The following is a 23,888-nucleotide window of genomic DNA, read 5'->3' on the forward strand; positions in this document are numbered from 1 at the left end:
CTGGAGTCTGCATCATTTAAAACACCCATCTGGGCATCTCAAGACTTCCGAAGACAGCGCTTTGAAAGTGATACGATGAGGTCAGGACAGACTGCTACGGCTGCCGAGTGCATTTTAATCAGACGTACAGTGAATGTGTGCGGACAGAGTGACAACACGGTCAATTATTGGACTGTTCTGATAGATACAGACAAACACAAAGGAAAACAACACAACCGCTGACTGGAGACATTTTTATTTAAATGTGAAAAACTGTATTTACAGTACAAAGCTTGAAAACTTGTTTCCCTCTAGCTACATGGTTCAGCACACCTTCAAATAATATAATAACAGAACCTAAAGTTTGCATTCTTACACACCAAAGTCCATTGAGAAAAACAGCGTTTTTAGCTCTCAGGGACACAGGAGTTGCTGCTCTACTGCTGCCACCTCTGGTCAGTTTGTGTCACTGACGTTAATCAAAATGAAGGATTTCAAACACAGAATTCACAAAAACCACTCATTTGAACTTTGTGATGGAGGCAGCAGTGGATCAACAACTCCTGTGTGCTGTGATGTAAAATCGCTGGTTTTCTCTATGGAATTTGGTGTGGGAGCGCGATGGGTTTACAAAGTGATCCAAACGCAAACAAAAAAACTGTAACGGTCTAAATTATAATTGGACAGTAAGACTGTGAGGGATTGTTTTCACATAATACTTTAAAATGGAACTGGTTTTGGCTTTAGACAATGTTGAGAATAAAATGCTCTTTCACATTTTAACATAATTCAGAAAAAGTGTTCACGTGAAAGCTTTGTCCCACAACTTTACAGACACTGAATTTCTACCAAGTAGAAAAATAAATGACATCAAATATCAAGGTTTTGAAAAACGTATCAAAACACGTTATGAACTCTTATTAAAGCCGTAAACCAACACTCACAATAAAACAATCGACATGATGAAGTAGTGTTTCCTGTCAGAATCAAAGTCCCACTGGTTTAAACGCCTGCTTTTTTTCCTTAAAGCTGCTCTCAGCGACTTTTAGATCAAAATGGAGGTGAGCGCGTATTTGTCCGTATATGACGGAATTGAAGTCGCACAGACCATAACGTACCTCAATTAGGATCTGAGGTTGATATATTCATTTCCTCATGAAGATCTTGAGCAGATTCAGGTCTTTTCTCGAGGTATTACGTATTCTGTGGATGAGTATCAGTCCAAATTATAAAGACATTATAGATTATAAAGTGTGCTGTGATTAAAAGGTTAGTACTTTGCTGGTGATAAAGCGGCTAACAGGTTCACAGGTATCATCACTTATTGATATTAAGACTTTAAGATTGAAAAGTAACATGAGAATTGTCTAAATATCATGAAAAGGGGCAAAAATTAAATACATTTTTTGTTCTTTAATCCCCAACTGTAAAATTTTCTCACAAATATCATATTTTTTTTTTACCAAACTGGCGATGACAACAATAAAGTGCAAAGAAAACACAGGATTAAAGTAGTTAAAGACTGTAACCAGGGATTTATCTGCCCTCACAAACCATCTGCATGATCAGTTCGCGAGCATCCTGAACACCTGCGCTAAGCTCCGCCTCCCCCTTTTTCAGGTGGGCACCGATGAGGAAGATCTTGCGGTTTCCGACCTCGGACAGGGACAGCGCGTCGTGGAGGTCGGTGATGCTGCAGGCGCCCGGCAGATCCTGGAAACACGAGGAACAAAAACGATGAGTCGTTTTGTGTTGGACTGAATGTCAGCATTATTAACACAGTGTTCAACAACAACGGTATCCAAAAATATTTCTCAATGACAATGTTCATTTCTAATGAATCGAGTGAGAAAATTTAGTTTTCTTTATTACTTAAAGCAAATGAGACAATTTTCCTGGGAATCAGGGGAAATGAATGGTTTTTTTTAAAGACCAGATCCTCGAAGACAACAAGAACAGGCATATTGAAATGATGCTGCTCAATAAAAACAGAGAAATTATCCATGTAACCCAATCCATACACTACAGCTGAAATAACTGATCGGATAATTGCGATTGATACTTAAAGTAATCATTTTTACACACAGACCAAGAAAATGACTTCTTTTTTTGCACTATTTTTGTTTGTTTTTTGTTATCTTATGTGCTTTTCCTGGCTTTTTTAATACAAATAATTAGGGCTGCAGCGATTATTCATTTATTAATCGATTACTTAATTCATTCTTCTTCCATGTGAATATTTTCTGGTTTCTTTGCTCCACAGCTCAGACTTTAATGTCATTTAATGTCAACTCGATTATTCAAGAAAATAACCAAAAAATGAATCGATTACGAAAACAACCGTTAGTTGCAGCCATAGAAGTTATTAAATAAAACATTATTCCTATAATGACTGTTAATTGAAGCCCATTTGAAAAAACTGAACCAGGCTATTTGAGGATAAGAGGCTGGCAGGCTTTTGTCGGGAATCATGTGGAGTGTTTTCATTGTCACGCTCACCTGCTTGTTGGCCAGCACCATTAAAGGCAGGCAGGGGTCAGAGGCCAACAGCTCGTGGAGATGTTCCTTAGCAACCGGGAAGAGCTGCGCGTCGGACGAGTCGACCACAAAGACGAGCAGAAGAGCCCTGGACATGTATTTCTGCCAGTACGGCCGCAGCTCCTCTTTACCTCCGACTGACAAACACAGAAAACACCACATTCACCATCTTTGTCTCCTGTGACTGTGCTCAGGTGTTTTTGAGCTCAGAAGTCCACACTTACTTTCTAGTAACTCGAGGTGCATGTCCTCTCTGTTGATGGAGACGGCGTTGAGGCCCTGCGTCGGCTGTAGGTCCAGCTCCAGGCTGCCCGTGGCCAGACAGTGCAGCAGACTGGATTTACCGGCTCCTTCCAGACCCAGAACCAGAACCTGGGTCCCCCTAGGCTGCACATGCTGGGACTGCAGCAAAAGACAAAGATTAAGCAGATTAGAGCTGGGTGTTGTTTCACGAGGATTATAAACATATCATAAGCAATACTCCGACTTATCATGATGTAAACAACAGTTTCATTAATGGGGGAAAAATGCTTAGCAAAACCAGTTTGCAGGTAATTAACAGAGCTTGTGAGGACAAATCTGCCCAAACGTCAAGTTTTCAACGCAGACTATAAATAATTATTGTCATCTTTTTCCCATTTCGTAATAATTAAAACAGGTTCTCTGAGTTTTTAGCTTCTCAAATGTGGATTTTCTGGTTTCTTGGCTCCAAATAGAAAAAGGAAATCATTCAAACTAATTCATTTCGGTTTGTGTGGAGGTTTCTGACACTTTGTGGACGTGAGAGACCACAGACACAACCGCTTTCCAATGTTTTAACCCCGAGAAAGCACAGACTAGGCAATCCAAGACGCAGGACCATACACATGGCGTTTAATCAAACAAATTTAGGGAGGAGATTCCAAACTCACGTGATTTAACGTGACTTCAGAATGTAAACAGGCTGTTGGCGTTGTCAGTTAATAGCTGTTGTGTGTGTGATGTTTTGTGCTGATATTTGATGAAGTCATGACTGAAAAGAGGGAACCAACGTCGGCTTGTACAAGAAACAGTTTTAAACAAAAGTATGCAACATCCGTTTCCCGGTGACCTTGCTCTCAAACATGTTTTATAATGCTGATTTAAAATCGGAAAGACTCTGGTGTAAATCGTGTTTGTTAATCCCTCACACTAGAGGATAATTTGGCCAGATAATCTGTTCAAATCAGCCAAAAATCAGAAAACAGCGACGACTGTCGGAAGAGCCAGATCAGACCGAAATCCGGCCAAGTATACTCTAGTGTGGGGCGGGGCTTTGGAAATCCGACCTCAGGGGGCGTGTTCCAGTTAAAACTTCCAACTAGGAACTCAGAAATTCCGACTGCATCATAACAGCCACAAAATGGTGGTGAGGGGGGGGTTTGCATGACAGTGCCGTTGGCCGCATTGTACAACAACCCGCCCCTGTTAGCAGGTCCAACAGGTCTCTGTTTCTATCTCTCTCCCTCTCACCACCTTCAGTACAGTAAAAACACCGTTTACCTGTGAAAGTGTAGGTTCTTTAGTCGCAGTAACAGCAGCAGCAGCAGCAGTAACAGCAGCAGTAGCAGCAGTTACAACGGCAGTCTGCTCGGTTAGCTCTTCCTCCTCCTCTACGACTCTCTTCTCTTCTTCCTCTTTTTTCCTCCTATTATCTTCTTTTCGTGTGGAACTGGTGTCGTTCTCTCCGGACCGCCGGCTCCCCGTCTTCTTCTGCCCGGAGGAGGACGCGTAATTCCAGATAAGATAAGCGACTCCTGCCGCCAGAGCGACGGAGGCGCCGAGGAAACCGGTTTCTCTCAAACCGACCATGGTGCTCAGCTGGCGGCTTCACTTTAAAACCCAGTTACACGGGCATTATTTTTTATATAAGCGTGTTTATAAAGTCTGAACTTTAATGTTCGCCTCCTCTCGTGCTTCTTCTTCTTCTTCTTCTTCTACTGCTCAACAAGTGGATTAAAGCGCACACAGGAAGTTCACGAGGAACTTCTTCAAAGCCTACTTCCGGGATAAAGTGAGCGCCTCTTTGTTGATGCAGTGCCACAGTTTGACCGCCAGCTGTCACTGCAACTCACAATAACGATTTGAGTTCCTACCGTGTCTCTGTCGCTTTTCTTAACGTGTGATTTGGATCTCTTCTCCTTAAAACTAAATTAAAGGCCTTAAATACTATAAAGGGTAATATTATATAATACATTACTGGTATATGTAAATAATCTAGATCTAAAAATATTGAAAACTTTTTCACTGGGATGATCCCCTGTGATGAGTGTATGTGTAATCCAAAGGAATGAGGTAAAAACAAATGTTTAGGTTTGAAACATTTGAGTCCAACTCAAATATATAGGCATTTGGAAGTAAGAATAATAAATGTGAGACAGAATTACAAGCAGACCAGTGCATTTATTCACAAATTAAAGAGTCAAATACTGTCAACGCAGTAACTAAACAAACACATAATTCAAACAAATCAACTCAAATTCAACTCCGTATCAAATTAAAAGTGCCTGAACTTCAACAAACCCTGAATGTCACCCATCCTGTCTTGCTCTGTACGGTAGAGGCTGGTTGATCCTCTTCATTGGGATCTTCTCCTGTCCCTCAGGAGCACTCAGGAGCCAGGTCTGGAGATTGTCCTCCTCCTGCACCACCCTGAGGCTCTCTGTGGTGCGGGCTCGCAGAGATGGAGGCCTCCCCTTCCTTTTGACAACCGCAAACTCCTGAAGTTGCTCTGCTCCTGAGCTGGACGAGTCCACCGGCTCAGGCTGGCGGTGCCTGCGGGACCTGGATGCCTCTTGGAAGTTGCTGTAGCTCTTGCTCTTGATGGAGGAGAGGAGTCTGGCCCTGCTGCTGCTGCTGTTTTTGTTGGACTCCTCCACACCTGGTTTCTCCGCTTCATCTTGAGTGTTCTTGTCCTTGCTGTTCTGAGGGAAAACCTTCTGCTGCCATTTGATGAACTCTGACATGCAGTCAATGAGGCGGGACGCGACGTCTCGGTGGGTCATGGTGACGTGGCAGCTGACCTCCACTGTGGCCTCCTTCAGGTTCTCATACTTGTCCTGGATGTTGGTCAGCTCCTCCACGATGTCAGAGGAGAGGAGGTCCGGCACTGCCGTGGTTCTGCTCAGAAACTCCGCACACACGGGCTCCACCTTTGGTTTTCTCTGCTTATCGTAAGTGAGGAAATGTGGCATGGCGACGTAGTGAAAGGCTTTACCCGAGACAAGCTTCCGATAGATGTAAACCACGTCGTAGTGGCCTGCGTCCACAGACTCTTTCAAGAACTTCTGAACTGGGTCCCAGTCCTTCAGAGCGAGTCGAATCTTTACAGGTGGTATAACGAGCTGTGTGTGATAAAAACCAAACAACAAATACAGGCCTCCGACTCTGATTTGGTAGCTGTACGGCGGCATGAAGTACTTCAAGGCTGTGGCCAGAGCCACTCTGCTGAACCTCTTCATCTCACTTATGCTCATTTCACCTATGAAGATGTCCGAGAAGCCCATCTCCTTCCAAATGGATGAAAACAGCTGGTATCTCACGGAGTCAGCACGCTGGAACCGCGCGAGAAGTTCCTCCACATCTTCTGTCAGGGGGTCGTAGAACAATTCTGAATAAATGGGCCGCATGCGAGGCATCGTGTCCGCCACGACAAGCAAACGCGAGGCTTCAAGTTCAACCCTGCAAACACTGCTCCTCACAATCCCAGAGGAGTGGAAAGTCAATGCAGGTGAGGCTCACTGTGAGCCAATCAGGCGAGAGCTGAGTCTACGAGTGGGTGGGGTTTAAATATGTCAATTAGCCAATGTGCAATGTGTGTTAACAGTTTTTTCCTGTTGAATGTTGTTCTGATTTTCATTGTTTTTAAGCACCGTGACTCATACTATACAGTACGATTTTCCTCATATTTTTCTTTTGTTTTATATTTATAAACAAATATAATTCAAAGCAAATAAGATATCTCAGCAGATCTTAACTCGTTTAATGAAATAAGACATTAATATTCGTGTCGAACAGTTCTAAGTGAAAATCAGCTGGACCTTTACATTTTTTAAAAAGCAACTCTTATTTTACTGCTTTTGGTTTTTTTTAACTATTCCATTATATTTTAAAAGCTTAAAATTATTATTTTCTCAGTCTTCAATGAGTATCTCACATTATTTGTACTAATTGGAAATTGTTGCATTTCCCCTATTTAAGAAACCCCAAAATGTAAGTAACTAATTTATGAATTCAGCTGAAATCAATGCTATCTATGTTAATATTACAAACACACATCTTTAGCTTGGGCTACATAAATACAGTTAAAAGTCAGAAACACACAAAGTCTTTTGTCGCTGTTGTCAAGGTTTTTATTAAGACTTAACAAAACGGGACACGAGTTTGGCCAAAATAGTCTTTGTCCTCGTTTCCTAAAACATGCACTCAGTCATCTGACGGTGAAATCAACAATTTAAAGTCTCTCTCGCTCTCGAATTTAGACCAACACAGGGATTAAAAAAAATAAATATTCTTCAACAATGCATCCAGAGGTCGCCGGTCAGCATATTGAAAGTACAGGGACAGTTTAAAAAGAGACGCAGTATAGACAAAACAAAGTGTGACGTCCAAACTACTTCATCCAGAGAAAGATTTAAGACAAAATCTCCCAAAACTGAACTTTTTAGTCACATCACAAACGCAGCAGTCGTCCTGAAAGGTTATTTAAGTGACCGATGAGTTTTAACTGCGTCACGATGAGCTCGATCCTTTCTCAAAATCACAGGTTTAACACAGCGGCGTAGGAACATGACGTACAGTGTGATCACAAAATGCAAGATGCTACTGTAGAACTCATGGTTTTAAAAGCAGAGAAGTGTGTGTGTGGCTAGTAGAAAAATATGCATTTTTCAACATAAACACGGCTAATGATTAAAAAAACAATAAGCACACAGTGATATTAAACAAGAGATGATTGCTGTGTTTGATGAAAACACAGCTTGTCTGATAGTTAAGTGTGAAAAAGAGACCAAACATCTTCAAAAGCTCAGCTGGAGGCTGTTGGTGTAGCAGCTTAAAGGTCCAGTATGTAACATTTCAGAGGGTTTATTGGCAGAAACTGAATGCACTACCATAAACAAATGTAAAAAGTTAGGTTTTTATATGTACTAAAAGTTATGACTGTGCCTTTTGCTTTTTTGATGCAGGAGCTTACGATGCAAATGATGTTGAAAAGGATTTCTTTCATCCTTTCTGGTATGCGAAGGCCACCGTAGTTCCCCCCTGCTGCTTTTTCTGGGAAGGAGTGGTGAGTGAAACGGTTGCATTCCGCAGTCTCACCATTAGATGTCACTCAATCTCAGTCATTTTAAGACATAGCACTTCAAGGACAGTCTGCACGTGTGCTTTCCCTGCGGCACAACCCTTCTCCGCTCCAGATGGTGGACGCACTCTTGTTTTCAGTCAGAAGACACAACAGATACGACGATAAACCTGCTTGAGACTATGTGAGGAAGTCCACTGGTATCCACAGATGTACAACACAGTGCTCAGAGAATACAAGGTGACACAGCTGAGGACAATTCTATGAGAAATCAGTTACTGGAATGGAATGTGAGATTTAGTCGTCACGTGTAGAAAAGTAGAGACTTGACGCATACGCTCACTGAAGTACGAGAAAGGTGGAGTGGCTCTCCACGGACACAGAGCGTGCAGGTACATATGACAGTGAACATCTGAAGCCTGAACAATTATGAAGAAGCTCAGACTCGTGTTCTCCATCTGTGACTGTAGAGGAGAGACCAGCTCTTGCATGAGGCTGCAGTAAACAGTGGAGATCTGCGTTTCTTAATGCACCGGGTAAAATGTGACATGATTCATTTTCTCCTGGATGAAGTTGGAAAAGCAGAAGCAGGGTGGTGCGGCGATTTCTGGTTGGAATCCTGATTGAAATCGGCAACTCCGTGTGGAGTGCGTTCTTTTTCCGCGTACTTTGGGTTTAGTTTCAACTGAGACCGTAAGGGTGAATAGGACAAGCAAATGGATGGATGAAGATTGGAATTTTAATCTCTGAAGGCTTCTGCGTTAAAATGGAAGCCAGGGTTTGTTAGGATTCAAAGCTATCTACTTAACCAGAACTTGAAATGTGTCTCTTAAATGAAGTAATTTCCTCTCGCCTCTACGGCTGTAACTCCAAAACCCGTCGTTCTAAGAAATCATAAGCTTGTGAAGAGCAGTTTTAAGATTTATTCAAACTGTCCTTTAAAAAGTTCAAGGGGAGATTTTGGGTTTACAAATTTAAATGAATGGCGACAACAAAACTAAAATTAACACTGAAACATAAAAAAGAAAAAAAAAGAAAAAAAAAAGAGTTTATGTTCTCATGATGATGTTGTTCTGCCTCACATGTTGCTTCCCACTGACTACCAGCCTCCCTTCCCTCCCTTCTTCTTCTTCGCTGGTGCCTTCTTGCGAGTGGCCCCCGATGAAGCCGGTTTCTGCTGCCGCGGCGGGGCCACGCTGCTGCCAGCGGCCGCAGACGAGCCAGACGCAGAGCCTGGTCTGGGGGAGGTAGGCGGGCTGCTGGCCGTCTTACTGGCATCCCTGGAAAAAATGAACCGAGAACCAGAATCCAGTCAGAGATAGTCTTCAAAGACCTAGATGAAATACTTTTTTCTCACAATCATGGTTAGATAGTTGTATTTTTTAGATGTGTCATTGTCTACCACTTTATCCTCTTTAGGTCTTTAAGTGTGGTTAAATCGAACCTGGGGCTTTTCGTTTTAATCCCTCGTACGGTTCGTTTGGGTCAGTGTGAACGCAGTCCGAGACCCTTGATGCGAACCAAGCAAGAACTCTGGTCCGCTTGAAACTCTTCATCCGCTTAAAGCAGCCGAAGATGTGCGTAACTAAAGTACGGCACATATTGTTTTATTATTATTGTCCAATAGAAGCCTGTTTGCAGACCAGTCAACACAGCACCAACCAGATCTCAACTCTGGAAGCTTCTTGCTTGATTATTTTGAAAATGGATTAAATATCTTACAAACTGAAAGGCTTTTTTAGCATTCTAAAAACAAACTTTACACCACCTGGTGTTAAAGAGATTAAGATAATCCTTTCCTTGGGGTGAGACTGAGTCATTTCTTATTCACACGTGCAGTTTCTCCTGCACAGCAGCTGGAAAACTCCCGAGGATTCATTGGCAGCGAAACATACAAAGGACAATCTCGCCTCCTTTTCCTCCATTAGAGGAATTAATGATCAGATTTTCAATTACAGGAAATTGGAGCCAGACAATCTCTCCTTCCTCACAGGTGACGAGCACATGCACAGGACTGTGGGGTTTACTCACAGCTCAGATGAGGCTCCTGCCGTCGCTCCCTGTGTGCCTTTTCCGATCTGGTCCTTCTTCTTTCCTTTCTTCTTGCCTCTGTAGTAGGTACGCTCCTTCATGGGCAGCCACCTCTCGGGGTCGGGGGTCATTTTAGAGTCGTAGTTCTTGGGTAGTTTGCCTAAAATGAAGATGAAGAGGCATCAGTGAGCGGCAACATTCGGCTCAGCTGGTGTCTGTACTCCGTCAGGATTAACTACATACAGAAAAGATCAAGTGTAAACAAAGCTTAAGATAATAATCCATGAGTCAGAAATGTATCTAGTCCTGTCTTTTTTTAATAATTTAAACGATTCTCATTTTTTTCTGCTTCTTAAACGTGAATTTTCTGGTTTCTTTGTGCCATATTACACAAAAAAAGCATTAAAAAATGACTTATTTTGGTTTTGAATTTTGGTTAACACTGGTCAACACTTTTCAGCATTTTCTGACTTAACAACTAATCAATTAATCGAGAAAGTTGTTAGTTGCAGCCATAAAGGATGTTTTTTTTTTAAGCTTTGCCTTTGATTTGCTAAGAAAATAAAACAAGTAAATTATGTTTTAAATCTTCAAAATGCTTCACTTTCACACTAATATGGAGTTTGATACAGTTAAACACTATTAGCCTGAGTTGTATTTTAGCCAGTGTTTGACTCTAAGGTGAGTAAATGACATTTACCTTTCTTTTTCTTCTTCTTCTTCTTGATCTCGATCTCAACTTGGCTGTTTAAAAAAAAAAAGGAGTAAAAATGATGACGATTCATTTAAAAAATGATCATAAAGCTGATGTGGCAGAGATGAACGGCGTTGTTACCCTTGTTCTTTAGGCAGATTCTCTCCCGTGACTTTAGCAGCTTTTTTCCTAACGTACGTGGCTCCGTGCGAGTTTTCCAGCTCGTCCACGTCCACGTTGAAGGACATGGTGTCTGCAGAAGGTAGGTGTTTGCTGAGGCTGAAGAGGAACGCTAAGGAATCATTTCTGCATAACTTTGTAATATCTTACAACGATCAATCAAGGGGGAAAATTAATTCCTGTTCGTCAACTTAGAAAATAAACAGTAAACATTAAAAAGGATACGATTTGGCTTTATTTGTGTCCACGAGGGAGTAAGCTGAGATGAGTTGTGCCAGTGTGTGGATGTCCTTGGTGTTTCGCCTGTTTGAAAATAGGTAAATAATTCCATTATTAAGCATGCTGTAATATCAAGAAGCAAAACCAGCCGCTCCTTCAAGCAGCACATCATGCATTTTCTTTTCGTCCTAAATCCTGCACACGTGTTGGGACTGTTTGACAGAGCAGTGACTCACTTCCACAGCTGCTCCAGATCACTAATAGCTTCCTTTTTCCGCCCGTACTTCAGTTTGAAGTTGGCAGCTTCTCGTACAAGAGCCAAATGTGTAGCAGATCCGGGCTACGGAGAGGGAAACAAAAGAAAAAGAACATTAAGCAGTGGAAACATGTTCCAGGAGATCAGGAACTAACACGTGGTGTTTGGCTTGTAGTATAAAGTCATTATTACACATACCTGTTCAGACTGATAGTGTTCAATAGCTTGTTTGAAGACATCGATGGCACCGTCGATGTCTTCTTCGTGGGAGTACATCGTTACCAGAGCTGAAACCTGAGGAGGCAAACGTTGCACAGTTCAGACACAAGCAACGTCTAGACATATGTGAGAGCTGCAGACAGTTTACTGATGCTACAGGGTCACAAACATTTTTAGACGTAACACTGCAAAATGTAAACCCACAGTATGTTATTCCTGCCACTAGGGGTCTCTCCATCCAACTAATAACACAGTTTCAGGGGTTTGTTTGCCTTAGACGTTACAGCAGAGCACTTGTGTAAAACCACTTACCATCCCTGGTTTGTGCTTGAACTCTTCAATGGATCTCAGAACATCACAGGCTTTTGTTACATGAGCTGAAAAACAAAAAAGGTTCTTCATCAGTTCATCAGCCACTGTAACAAAAATCTAATTCTTTTCATTTGTCTGACTTCTTTAAAAGTATATCGAGGGCTAAAATGAGTAGAGGGAATCTGATCACATTTCTTGTTAAAACATGTCAGTACCTTGTATTAAATAGAGTTGTGCCATCGTGAGTTTGATGCCAGACGCACTCTCTGGATGCTGTTCTGAGAATTGCTGGAAAACACAGGAACGCAATGTTAGCACGGTGTCACCATTAGTTATTATAAAGCATAATTATGACAGGAAATGTTCACGTTCCCCCGATGGCCGACTGCACTTTCCTACCTGAAGCAGCTCAATGGCTCTGCTATGTTGCTTCTCCCTGCACAGCTGAGCGACCTGGATGAGGACAGGTCGTGGGTGACCTGGGTTCTGAGATTGAAGACTGGATGACAGTTTCCTGCACTGGTCAGCCTGGAAATCACAAGCAGCAATGTAAATACCTCAAGATGGCATTCTGGGAAGAATCAAGCATCACTGCAACGCTGGCTTCTCTTCTATCATCGAACCTGATTTGTGTACATGGCCAGCAGAGCTTTGTTCAAGTCGATGGTCTGCAGCTGCTTCTTCGCCAGCTTGTATTCGACACCTTCAGCATTCGTGAGCTTCACTTTTTTCTTTGAGTCAAAGACGTTTTGGTCCTGAGGGGAAAAAACAACCCACAAAAGTTTTATTGGCTTGGCAGTGTTCAGCTGAGAATGAAGTAATGGGGTTTATTGTGAATTCCCAGTTTGTTGTCGTGTGAGAGGACAGTCTGCTCACGAGACGAGACTTTATCACTATCTTTAAGGCAAAAAAAACAAATTAATCACTTGAAAAAATAGCCTTTAATTCATTCAAAAACAGAATGAAGCAAGAAAATAAAACATTTTTGCTCTAAACTCCACTGTCTGGCTTATCTCCAGCTCCAATGCTCCCACAGAAATGACTTGTTAACATCTGTGAAAGCGGTTTCACACTGAATGTGTGTGTGCAACGTGTGATCGTTAGTTCTCTCTCAGCAACTAATGAGACCGTTCTCATTTGTGGTTGTTTTTGACCCCTCACCTCTTTTTATAACAGCAACAATTAAGACTGAAAAAACAGTTTAAACGTCTATAGCAGTTGTCACAGAATTTCAAAATAAAAGCACTCGAGAGTTTTAGTTCCCTAACTGCTGCTGCACACTTTGCTGCTGCAGTGTGGATCAATATATGGGGCATAAAAAAGGAATTCAACATAAAGTGGTAGAAAATAGAAGCATAGATCAGGTGAGACAGATCTTTTTTTTTACCAGATGAGAAACTTCTCATGTTTTGATCTAATTAGGTGAGTAGAAGTACTGTAATTGTTGGCGAGCTTTCCACCCACTTACCTTGTTTATCGTGATGATGTTGTTGGCAGTCACAGCAAGAAGCCCCACATCGGACGGCCTGAAAGTGAATCAAACACTCGCTTACAAATACAGAAGGTCATTTTGATGCCTGTTGACACTTTCCCCTTCGTATCCAAGACACACTTTGAACTGAAATACAATTCAGCCCTTATTGTCTCATTTGTGATTCCATTATCTCTTTAGGGAAAAAGTTTGACACTATAAACTTCTGCCTTACTTGAGTTTGATGACCTGGTTATAGAGCTGCAGCGCCTCATCTGTGCGACCTTGCAACTGCATGACGTACGCCATCTGAGAGTGGATGACGGCCAACTCCGACTCGATGTCCTCTTCAGTTACATCCTGAAGAACAAACGGATGACACATATTATCCTTGATCAATGTGAATGTCAGTGTTTTTCTCTTATCTAATTTCCTGAGATCATTTCAGTAATACTAATTTCTAATCTAAATCTAATTTTAGTGGCCAGATTGATGACAGGATTAATACCTTTATTGGCACCTCTAGAGTTTGAATCAAATTAAATTAATGACCTGACAAGATCAATTCCTCCAAAAGACTTTACCATATTAAATGGGGTTCCACAAAAATGGACGTGCCTAAATCAATGATGCCAATCTTCTTCAAAAAAGCTAACACTTACTGAAAGCTACAAAGCTAACACTTACTGAATCATCTGCCAGTGACAATCTGCAGAGCTCTGAAGAAAGAAAAAATAGAAGTTACCAACAAATGACCCCAAAAATGACTTGACAAAAACAGGAGCACGACTGGGACTCACCTTCTGCCTGGCGTAATTTATTATAGGCTTCCGTCAGTTGTCCTTGGCCAATGAGAGCGCATGAAGTGTTGTAACACAACTCATATGTTGAATCTGGGAGACCTAGATCTTCCTGCAGTGAGAAAGTGTGGAGGGATTATAATCCTCAAACATGAGGCCAGGTGTGATGAATATCAATTCTATTTAGCATGATTCTTTGTGCAGTTTTTACCAGTGGAGCCTTCTCCCACTGACTCATCGCTGCCACCACAGCAGCCAGGTTGGTTTTCCTCTCCTCCTCGTACTCATCCTGAGAGTTCCTGATCAGGTCTGTGTAGACAGACTTGCACTCGTTGTAGCGCTCGAGTCTGTACAACTGTGAAATGACAAGACAGAAACAAATCCCGTCAGCTGACGTCTCTGTGTTATCTGATAACGGATGAATGGAAACAATACATCATGTATTTCGGTGATTTTTAACGCTTGCATACAGTGATATAGAGCTCAGGTAGCTGATTTGACAAAGTTGATTGTGGCAACCAGGAAGCTGTGAATCTGGATGTCGACTCCAATGCTAATTAAATATCTTCTTATTTTTTTATACATGCTTTTATTGTCAGGTTGTGTGATGTATTGCTCAATCTCTGCGGATCTGAAGCACTCGATGAACACTCACAGCTTCAAAGTGGCGCTAGTGCCGTTTTTCCCAGGAGCTTTTCCCTGCCAACATGGCACTGTGAGCAAACTCACAATGCGCCAAAGCTCTATAATAATTTGGTTACTCATCAAAGATCCTTACCACTTGACCGTAAAGCTCCTTTAGCTTGTCGGTTTGCTCTGGGGCACTTTCAATGGTCTTCAGGGCACTTTCCACTCTGTTCAGTCTGTACTCGCAGTACGCCTTCTCAAACACAATATCACTGATGGAAGGAAAAATAAATAAATAAATAATATTTATATCTATTTCAATGGGAACAAAGCTTTTTCACACTGTTATTGGTTTACTCTACTGTATCACAAACTTAAGGCTTGCAGGAATACTAACAACATGTCCACGTCTGTATTCAACCCATTTGAGTGTAGGGTATGCAATAAGATTATATTAATAACAAAACTTAATACAGGTCTGTCAAGTTTTCAGTCTCATGTCTGTTGTTCTACTAGTTTCCTTTTGTTGCACGACTACAAAATTCTGAACAAGAATGTGCAGGGAACTCAATATAAAATAACCATTACTAGACTTAGCAGAGGGTAGATGTTTAAAAATAACAGCTTGTAATTTACCTGCCGAGCACTTTTGAATGAGTGTTCATGACATTCAGGGCCTCCTTGAAGCTGCCATTCTGGACATGGCAAACTATTTTACACTGAAGAGCTGTCACGTCTTCTCTGTTTTCATGCAAAACTATGACAGAAGAGAGAACACACACATTGTAGAAAATCTGCTGTGCAAAAATACATTAAAAAACTAAATACAAAATTCAAAACGATAATCGGATTTTCTGAAATTCACTCAACACTGGAATTAAATGTGGTTTGGGTAACAGATTCTGTGGGTTTCGCATATTTTGTTGGAACTCAGACTTGGGGAATGCAATCGCTTAGCTAGAAGCTTAATGTCTGAAAACAGCCATCAATCACCACAAAATTTCTCATGGACATCTCAAGTTATGTCCACGTTCACCTCAAAGCCAAAACCCCAATATTATGGGGTATCTGTGGATCTTTAAGCTACGTTAAGCATTTTCTCTGTAAAAGCAGACAGTATCAATAATATTGGGGTTTCCACTTGGTGAAAGTGGGCATGGCTAGAGGTGTCCATGAGAAATTTGGTGATGATTCATCGCCGTTTTCGGACATTAAAATACGTAAAGCTTTTTCACCTCACATTAAGGGATTAAGAAAGTTCCCTTCTAATGTGTTCATTTAATATATCAATATTTTTTCTGGTGTATCGATTATAGCATAGCACAAGGAAGGACTAAGATATATCACCAAATCAATGTTTTGACCCACCCCTACCAAACCAATTTGTGAACCAAGGGTCTAGACCATTAAACATAAGCTTTTTTCATGATTAAAACAATATTTCTTATTGTTTTAGCTTCTTAAATGTGAATATTTTCTTCGTTTCTTTGCTCCATATAACAAAGAAATCATTAAAAGTTAATCATTTTGGTTTGTGAACAAGACATTTGAGAACCTCATTATTTCCAGGTTTGACAAACACAGACCAACATTTTCTGATACTTTATGGACCAAATGATTACTCGATTAATCGTGAAAACAATGGACAGATTATTGGATTATGAAAATAATCGTTAGTTGCAGCTCTACTGAGTGGAGACGGGTGAAAAATTGCTCTTCTGATACTCAAGGTTGCAGACAACTGGTCTAGACGCAAAAGAAGACGAATACTCCTTTTTTCGAGTTTCCCATACAAGATCTCACAAACATGAAGGTGTGTTGTAAAAGAGTGTTCAACCTATTAAATCACCATTGCTTAGTATCGTGCTGCATATTTCCTTAAAGGAGAAGTATAGCGGTTTCTGCAGCTGACTGAAAGCCGATCAGCTGCCAACCATGAGAAGTTAGCAAGCTGTCATGCTAGGGACACGTCAGTGATTGGAAAAGAACGGCACAGCTGTGTGGCACCTAATCAATTCTTTATAACACATCGATCCCATACAACAATATTCTATATGTGGCGTCACGTCAGTTAGGTGCTCGTCTGTAAGCAGCAGTTTGGTCATTAAAGCTTCGCCGACGTTTGTAAAAATGTGGCAAGACGCTGTTGAACAGCCGCTAGCATAGCCACACGCTAACAGCTGGCCCTGCGACACCCGCACACGCGCAGTATGTTCGCCTTTAACCGCTCCCGTTGGTCATTTTTCGGAGTAAAGTTGACAAGAATTGATTCCTACTTTTTGACAAAGCTTTCAGGGCTCTCGTGAAGTCTCCATTTTGCCCGCAGCGGTTCACTTCGGTCCACAGCGAAGCCACGGACACTCCTCCGCTCGCCATCTTGGCCGAATGGGCTCCTGGATAAGCGGAAGTAGCATAGGTTCACATCCGGATCAGTGAGAATAAACACAAAATAAAATCAAAATACTACAAAACCCGAATATTGGTAAAATGATTTCAGTGTTCATAAAAATGGATGGTCACACGGTAAGATGATGGCTAGCATTGTTGCCTCACATTTAGAGCATCACCGGTTTCGAAACCCGGTTAGAATTTCTTTTTTTAATTAATTTATTTATTTAAACTTCTCATTTACAACACTGTAAGGTATTTGAGCATTCTGTGATAACATTTTGCGATACGACAATTCGGCACAAACAAATATGGAAACACGATTTACAACAATATAAAATAATTTAAATGGAATTATTTAAATAAAAGTTTTGAATTTGATTTCAAAAAGCACGTAAATATTGCTGGTTTTTAACAATGCTGTTCATACATTTTGCCTACATACATTACGATTTGACTAAAATAAGCCAAACATGAATCATTCCGTCCAATTTCGTGTTCTCTATTTATAATTTGACATGTACACTATCTCACCTGTACGTGTAGTTGTAGATAATTCTGCTGAGGGTCTTATCCTGTGGAGTTTGCATGTTTGTCCAGCGTGTTTGTGGATTCTGTCCGGGTTCTCTGGCATCCTCCCAAAACCCGAAAAAAGACATGCAGGTTGGAATTGAACTAACTGACCACAGGTGAGAATATGAGGGTGAATTCATGTCCCTTACATACATAATAATTGGCATGTTGAAATAATCTTATTTTTTAATTGAGCGATGACGCAGGCAAATGCTGCCTTCATGGTCCAATTAAAACGCAGCACGGTGCCGCAAAAGTGTAACACGGAATTCCACGGAAAGGTAGGTGTGGAAGCCTCACGGCGTTGCCGGCACTCCAATTTGCAGATCAAAGGTCGAAAAAAAGTTAATAAAGGCAGAAAGTAGCGATATTTCAAAGTCACAACAGGAATGTCGTGAGCGATGTATGAGGAGGAAGCAATTGAAAACGGCGGAATACTGGGTTATAAGTCAGTAAAGTGCGGAAAAATAAGTATAGTAAAGTTATAAACAATGACTCAGGATTCCACACGTTAAATGTTACAATAAAAACAGCGTTTTCCTGGAACGTCTTCTTAGCATAAGTACACATAATTCCGTTTTTAGCTGCAACACGTGAAGGCATCGGGGCTCGCGGTGCTGGACTCGGACTCCGGGCCGTGGGAAGAAGGGGGCACTGTTGTCACTCACCGCGGCTGTACGTCGGGCTTTTGTCCAAGAGAAATGGCCGGGATTAAAGGTTAGCCATTTTTCACTGTGTTGTACCTTAAATTAAAAGAGTCTGAACTCAGATTCGGCTCGTGTACCTGCGCAAAAAAACAGCGCGGAGATTAAATTGATGCGTTATTACGTCCCAGGAGCTAACTGTACTAGCTAGCTGCGGGGCCAGTACAAGTCATTAGCATACGCTAACTGGATAACCTCATTTGATTAGCTGCGTTATAAACAATTACGCATTAATTATTAGGAGTTAGTCGCCACGCAACGTCGAACACTGCAGCCTCAGTTGACGCTGATCCTGTTAGCGGAGGAAAACGTAGTAGTTATTATTGTTGTGATGCTAAGTCTGTGATCGAGATGCTGTGCATGTGGATTCAGTTAAAAAACACATCCACCTACTGCGTTGTGTAATTTAACATGTATTCATAGTAGTTTACATTATTGGACTGCGAAGTACGCTGTTATAACATGTGAAACCAGCAGATTCATCACATGATTGCCACAGTAGCCAGGGGCCCTGCTGCTGCTGTGATTATTCAGGCTCAGTGAGAGAAACCACTAAAGCACAGTATCAGTGGGTCCTCTGTGTGTTAAAGGTCCAGTGTGTAACATTTGTAGGAGCGTTTATTGGCAGAAAATTGAATCAGTTACCCATAACTATGTTTGTATAAGTGTTCAAAATAAAAAATAAGTTTGTTTCTCTAGCCTTATTAAAACCTTTTTGTGTATTTTAGTGTGTGCTGCCTTATTTCTACAGCAGCCTGAAATAAACTGAGCGTGCAGTACTGTATTTTGAATCGCACTTTCAGAGCTGTTTGGTCTGCTTTAAACGGACCAGAGTCCATTTTCTCGAAAGTCTGTTTCATTTGGGCAGGTTTGAAAACTCATCTGAACTCTGGCCCGGCCTAACATGCAAACGTACTATCCAGCAAACCAAAGAAAGGAAGTGAGGATATAATACTGGGCAACTTCTTGTGAAAAACCAATTAGGTTTGAACACCAAAGTTCCTCCATTGTTTGGTTTTGTGGTTTACCACTAAGCGGCACGGTTAGAAGAAGGAGGAATTGGCAGACAGAATAGGCGAGTGATAAAGTGGAGAGAGTTGTGTTAGAGTGTTTGCATTCTTTCTGGTTGGCTGAAGCCACCATCGTTTCCCTAGTGTGCTTGGGAATAGGATAAATGTTTGTTGTACTCTGCAGTCTCACCATTGGATATCACTCATTTGCACACAGTGGACCTTTAAAGGCTGTCAATTGGATTTCAGTTTCGTAAAGATCTTTCACCTCTCAAAAAGCAATGGTCAAATGTCTTAAACAAACTTGCTAAGTCCAGTTGTTTACCCTTAAAGCTAAAGCATTTCCTCAAAGTTATTTTAAAGTATGATGATCATACACAGCATTCACCCCAACAGCTGCTTTATTAACGTTTAACAACAAGGACAATATGGACATGTTTGTGATTTGCACACTTGCACCTTGGGTGACGGTTGTGTCCAAGACTACCATCCCAGCGTTCGCTGCTGTACTGGCAAAATCTGATCCTTGCTGATCATTCTCTTTTTCTGTGTGTCCGTCTGTCCTGCAGCTCTCATCAGCCTGTCCTTCGGAGGGGCCATTGGCCTCATGTTCCTCATGCTCGGATGTGCCCTCCCCGTGTACGAGTAAGTACCACTGTCACACAACATGTAATCCTACTGTGTCTGTTATTAAGGATACTGTTCACGTTTGGTGCATGCAGCATGGGAGATCAAGTCACTGGTTCACAGCTATAAATAAGAGTGAATGCACCCTTGAACTCAGTCTCCTTTAAATGATCTTCTCTTTAATGATCATGATGATTTTTATCTCCTGCTTTACTGACGCAATGATTTTTTCAGTGTCTTCACACATTGGAGGCTTCACATCTCCAAATCCCACTGTTAAGTTGCAGAGATTCATTGCAAGATTCACTGCAGATACCTGTGAAAACTCAGCTGCACCTTCATCACAAGATAAGCTTATTTAATGATGAATGCGTTGCAAAAAGAAGAAAGGAGAGAGAGTATATATATAGATAGAGAGCAGGACTGAAAGTGAAACTTAAGTACATTTGGATATCACATCATGTAAAATGAAACTCATCCTTTACCGAGAAATGCTGTTGTGAAAAATGATCAAATTCAGTAACAAACGGATTTCTTATTTCCCTGTTTCATCTCTTGGTAATCCTGTTGTCGACACCCTCCAACATAGAAAGCAACAATATGCAACATTAAACCCAACAAAACAGAAATATAAGTAGTGTTTTGCAGGACGAGAAGCAAATTCGCTTCCATATCCACAAAATGTCTTGTGGCTTCTGCTGCAGCAGAGAAACACTCAACAGTGAAAATGTGTTGTTGGGAGTGGCAGAGAGGTTTTTCTACAGAGAATGGACATTTGCTGTCACCACATTATAGCTCTGTGGTCCAGTAGCCAGCACTGAGTGAACCAGTATTAGGTGTAGTAGACCCAGGCTTGTTGAGGATCCCTGCCTTCACAGGACCACACTATTACAGCCTGTTGCACATCCAAGGAAATCCAGGAAAATAAATTAATTTAATTAAAGACATAACATTAGTTAAGGCCAACACTAAATGCAACAAAGAGACTCCCAATCTGACCTTTTTGTGGATTATTTTTATCATTATTAGGGCAAAAGAACACAATTTATGTCCATCACACTCAGACTGTAAACTAATCCAATCTGTCAAAGTATTCTATTTTTCTGTTACGGCAGGGCGGGCATATGTCTCTTGCTTAATAACGCAAAAGTAGTAGTACTTACTTTAATATACTGGGCGTGTTTCCCAAAACAATTGAACCGGTTTCTATTTAATATGTGCTTAGTTTCAGTTTTTAACTGGTAAATCAGTGTCCTGATAATTACATCGTTTGATCAAAACAACAATGGCTGAATTTGTAATAACTGTTTATGTCTTAATCCCAAGAAACTATTGATGGATATGGTATTTCCTTTTTCTGTCTCCGCAGCAAATACTGGCCACTGTTCCTCCTCTTCTTCTACATCCTCTCTCCCATCCCTTACTGCATCTCGCGGAGGGTGGTGGACGACACAGACTCGGCCAGTAACGCCTGCAGAGAGCTGGCCATCTTCCTCACGACGGGCATCGTCATCTCAGCCTTCGGTCTGCCCATAGTCTTCGCCAGAGCTGAAGTTGTAAGTTAGTTTCGCTTTGCCTTGGAGATAAATAGAGTCACCAAACGGATCCCTAGTATAAATCGGAATTTATACTATTTTATTCATTGCTTTTATTGCTTTTTAAGTGAATACTTTTTAAATTAAGACATGGAACTTTGTGTGGGAACCCCAAGTTTCATCGATGAAAAGTTTGGTCCGAAACATGTTTGAAGACGGTTTTCCCAAACCTTGAAATGATGTCTTGTTTTGTCCACAAACACAAAATGAATCCGTTTTAATGATTTCTTTGTGATATGGAGCAAAGAAAGCAGAAAATACTCAGATTTAAGAAGCTGAAAAACTTTCAAATCCGATCTAATGCAGAGAAACTGACAGATGCAGTAGTAAACTATCGAGCGTTTAACTGTTGTTGTCGTCGTTGTTGACACAGATCGAATGGGGGGCGTGTGCGCTCGTGCTAACAGGTAACCTAGTCATCTTCGGGACCATCCTGGGCTTCTTCCTCATCTTCGGATCCAACGACGACTTCAGCTGGCAGCAGTGGTAAAGCAGCAGAGGGAGAGAACACCTTAGTCTGAACTGTTTTTATTAGCGTTATTATTATGATTATTATGGTATTGCTGTTTGGTTATTGTTGTTGCTATTTATATGACGACCACCACCACCACCCATCAATAGACTCACTCCAAACCAGTGCAATACATTGTTCTTTTTATTTGATTTTTTTTTAATCTTTATTTCTACTGCCTGCATTTTGTTAAACTGACATTAGTGGGATGAAAACTACTGATCCTCAGCTGGACTTTTCCTCATTTTGAGTCTTGCTTATTTGACGTCTGTGTTAGTGAGCTTCTATTATGAGCATTGAAATGAACAAAAAATCCAATCAAAACATGTGATCTGACTAAAAGGACAGGGCTAATATGGCTTTCTTCTTCCTGATGATTTGATGCTCTCAAAATGCTGTGAAGAAGCTTTTCTGACGTGTAGAGCTCAGATGTTAGACGTGAAAGTTAATCAGCAGGAAACTGATGTTAAGTCTTAGACTTAGTCTCTTTTATGAAAAAGCTCCCTCTTCGTTGGACACGGACTTCATAGCCTGGATGTGTCTGTCGAAAGTGTACAAATTCAGCTGGTAGAGTGTAGATTTTTGTTCTCTCAACGCTACGAGCACTAAGCTGTGAAACTTGGCAAACAAGCCGGTGTGTGTGTGTGTGTGTGTGTGAAAGAACTGCCATCAGCCATGCACGTCTTTTAGACCCCTTCAAATGTGTAAATGTAATTTAAATCTGCTATATTTCCAGAGATGTGACCTTTCTTTCTCACTCTCATTGCATAAAAAGGATAAAAAGTGTTAGTTTTCGCTGTCACTTCAGAGGTTTTTTTTTGTCGGGCCTCTGGGATGCAGGCAGCATATTCTCTGTTATTTCTTCTGTACATCTGATAGTTGGGGTTAGCCTTGCACTGTCAGGTCAAGAAAGCATTAAAGGTTTGTAGTAGCTGCCAGGCTAGCACGGGATTAGCCCGAGGACAGCAGCCAAGCTAAAGTAAGAGCCGGGGCTGCTTATAAAAAAAGGCCCGGTCAGCTGCTAACAAGCCTTAAGCTTGTAAATGTGACTACTAGTCTGCTCTGACTCTTTCAAAGTAAGAGTCCACAGTTCGTTAAACACATAAGTTCCAGATCGATCGATTGCTCGCGCCGCCGTGTTTCGTCACACCAGCATTTCCAGGGTTTTCCTGTTTTACTTTTCATTTTAAAGTTAAGTTCCTCAGTCAAGTTTTGGTTTTGCGCGATGGATCCGTTTTGCTGTTAAGTTTAACTGCGTTTTTTCTCCTTTTGTTTTCTTTTCTTTGGAAAATGATGTTTAGGAATAATGTTCTCTTTGGAAGATAAGATTTTTCTCATTTGTCTTGTAAAAACTGACCAGTAAAGTGCTAATTTCTACTCATGTTAGTCAATAATTAAACAGAAATGTTGATTTGACTTAAATTTAAGACCAAGAGGAGCAGCAAATATGTCAGAAAATGTCCTAAAACATCCATTGATAAGCTCATAATTGTAATATCGTTTATTTAAGAAGGTGAGTGTTTCCATCTTAAAGAAAAATGTTTTTAAAGGGGAGAAAACATCGGAAATTGGCCGACAGAATCGAACGTCTTGAACCCCAAACTTCACTTGAAACTGACATTTTGTTTTTCCGTCTCATATTTGATTCTTCCAGAGATCATCCTGACCTCAGTTACGGCAGCTTTTCAGTATTTTTTTTTTTTATTAAAAGAATGCTAATGTTGGAAACTACTGACATGATTTGTGCATGTTGTCATGTGACTGAATCAAAAACAAAACCGCTCTTACAGTAGATTTACCCACTGGTGGTGGTGGTGGAGAAGTGTGTGTCTGT

General features: G+C 41.1%; 4 protein-coding genes across 4 annotated transcripts; 1 reads left to right on the forward strand and 3 right to left on the reverse strand.

Moving 5' to 3' along the window:
- Positions 1-219: 219 nt before the first annotated feature.
- arl9 (ADP-ribosylation factor-like 9) lies at positions 220-4,468 on the reverse strand. Its single transcript, XM_058649100.1, has 4 exons — positions 4,039-4,468; positions 2,742-2,919; positions 2,479-2,654; positions 220-1,692 (listed from the first exon to the last, which is right to left on the reverse strand). The coding sequence occupies exons 1-4, from the start codon at positions 4,345-4,347 to the stop codon at positions 1,516-1,518; spliced, it is 840 nt and encodes a 279-aa protein (XP_058505083.1). The 5' UTR covers positions 4,348-4,468; the 3' UTR covers positions 220-1,515.
- A 452-nt stretch (positions 4,469-4,920) lies between these two features.
- LOC131472186 (snRNA-activating protein complex subunit 1-like) lies at positions 4,921-6,194 on the reverse strand. The gene has a single exon (XM_058649093.1). The coding sequence runs from the start codon at positions 6,171-6,173 to the stop codon at positions 5,067-5,069; it is 1,107 nt and encodes a 368-aa protein (XP_058505076.1). The 5' UTR covers positions 6,174-6,194; the 3' UTR covers positions 4,921-5,066.
- Positions 6,195-8,745: 2,551 nt separating this feature from the next.
- Positions 8,746-17,690, reverse strand: srp72 (signal recognition particle 72). The gene is made up of 20 exons (XM_058649077.1): positions 17,569-17,690; positions 16,923-17,039; positions 15,283-15,403; positions 14,798-14,918; positions 14,231-14,374; positions 14,020-14,131; positions 13,907-13,938; positions 13,455-13,579; positions 13,217-13,274; positions 12,372-12,503; positions 12,148-12,276; positions 11,964-12,036; positions 11,749-11,813; positions 11,416-11,511; positions 11,198-11,301; positions 10,968-11,045; positions 10,704-10,841; positions 10,569-10,612; positions 9,869-10,028; positions 8,746-9,117 (listed from the first exon to the last, which is right to left on the reverse strand). The coding sequence occupies exons 1-20, from the start codon at positions 17,666-17,668 to the stop codon at positions 8,937-8,939; spliced, it is 2,130 nt and encodes a 709-aa protein (XP_058505060.1). The 5' UTR covers positions 17,669-17,690; the 3' UTR covers positions 8,746-8,936.
- Positions 17,691-18,125: 435 nt separating this feature from the next.
- Positions 18,126-23,219, forward strand: leprotl1 (leptin receptor overlapping transcript like 1). Its single transcript, XM_058649109.1, has 4 exons — positions 18,126-18,324; positions 19,891-19,966; positions 21,318-21,504; positions 21,917-23,219. The coding sequence occupies exons 1-4, from the start codon at positions 18,309-18,311 to the stop codon at positions 22,031-22,033; spliced, it is 396 nt and encodes a 131-aa protein (XP_058505092.1). The 5' UTR covers positions 18,126-18,308; the 3' UTR covers positions 22,034-23,219.
- The last annotated feature ends 669 nt before the right edge of the window (positions 23,220-23,888 follow it).

The sequence above is a fragment of the Solea solea genome, chromosome 14 (genome assembly GCF_958295425.1).
Source record: "Solea solea chromosome 14, fSolSol10.1, whole genome shotgun sequence".
In the NCBI taxonomy this organism is placed as follows: Eukaryota; Metazoa; Chordata; class Actinopteri; order Pleuronectiformes; family Soleidae; genus Solea; species Solea solea.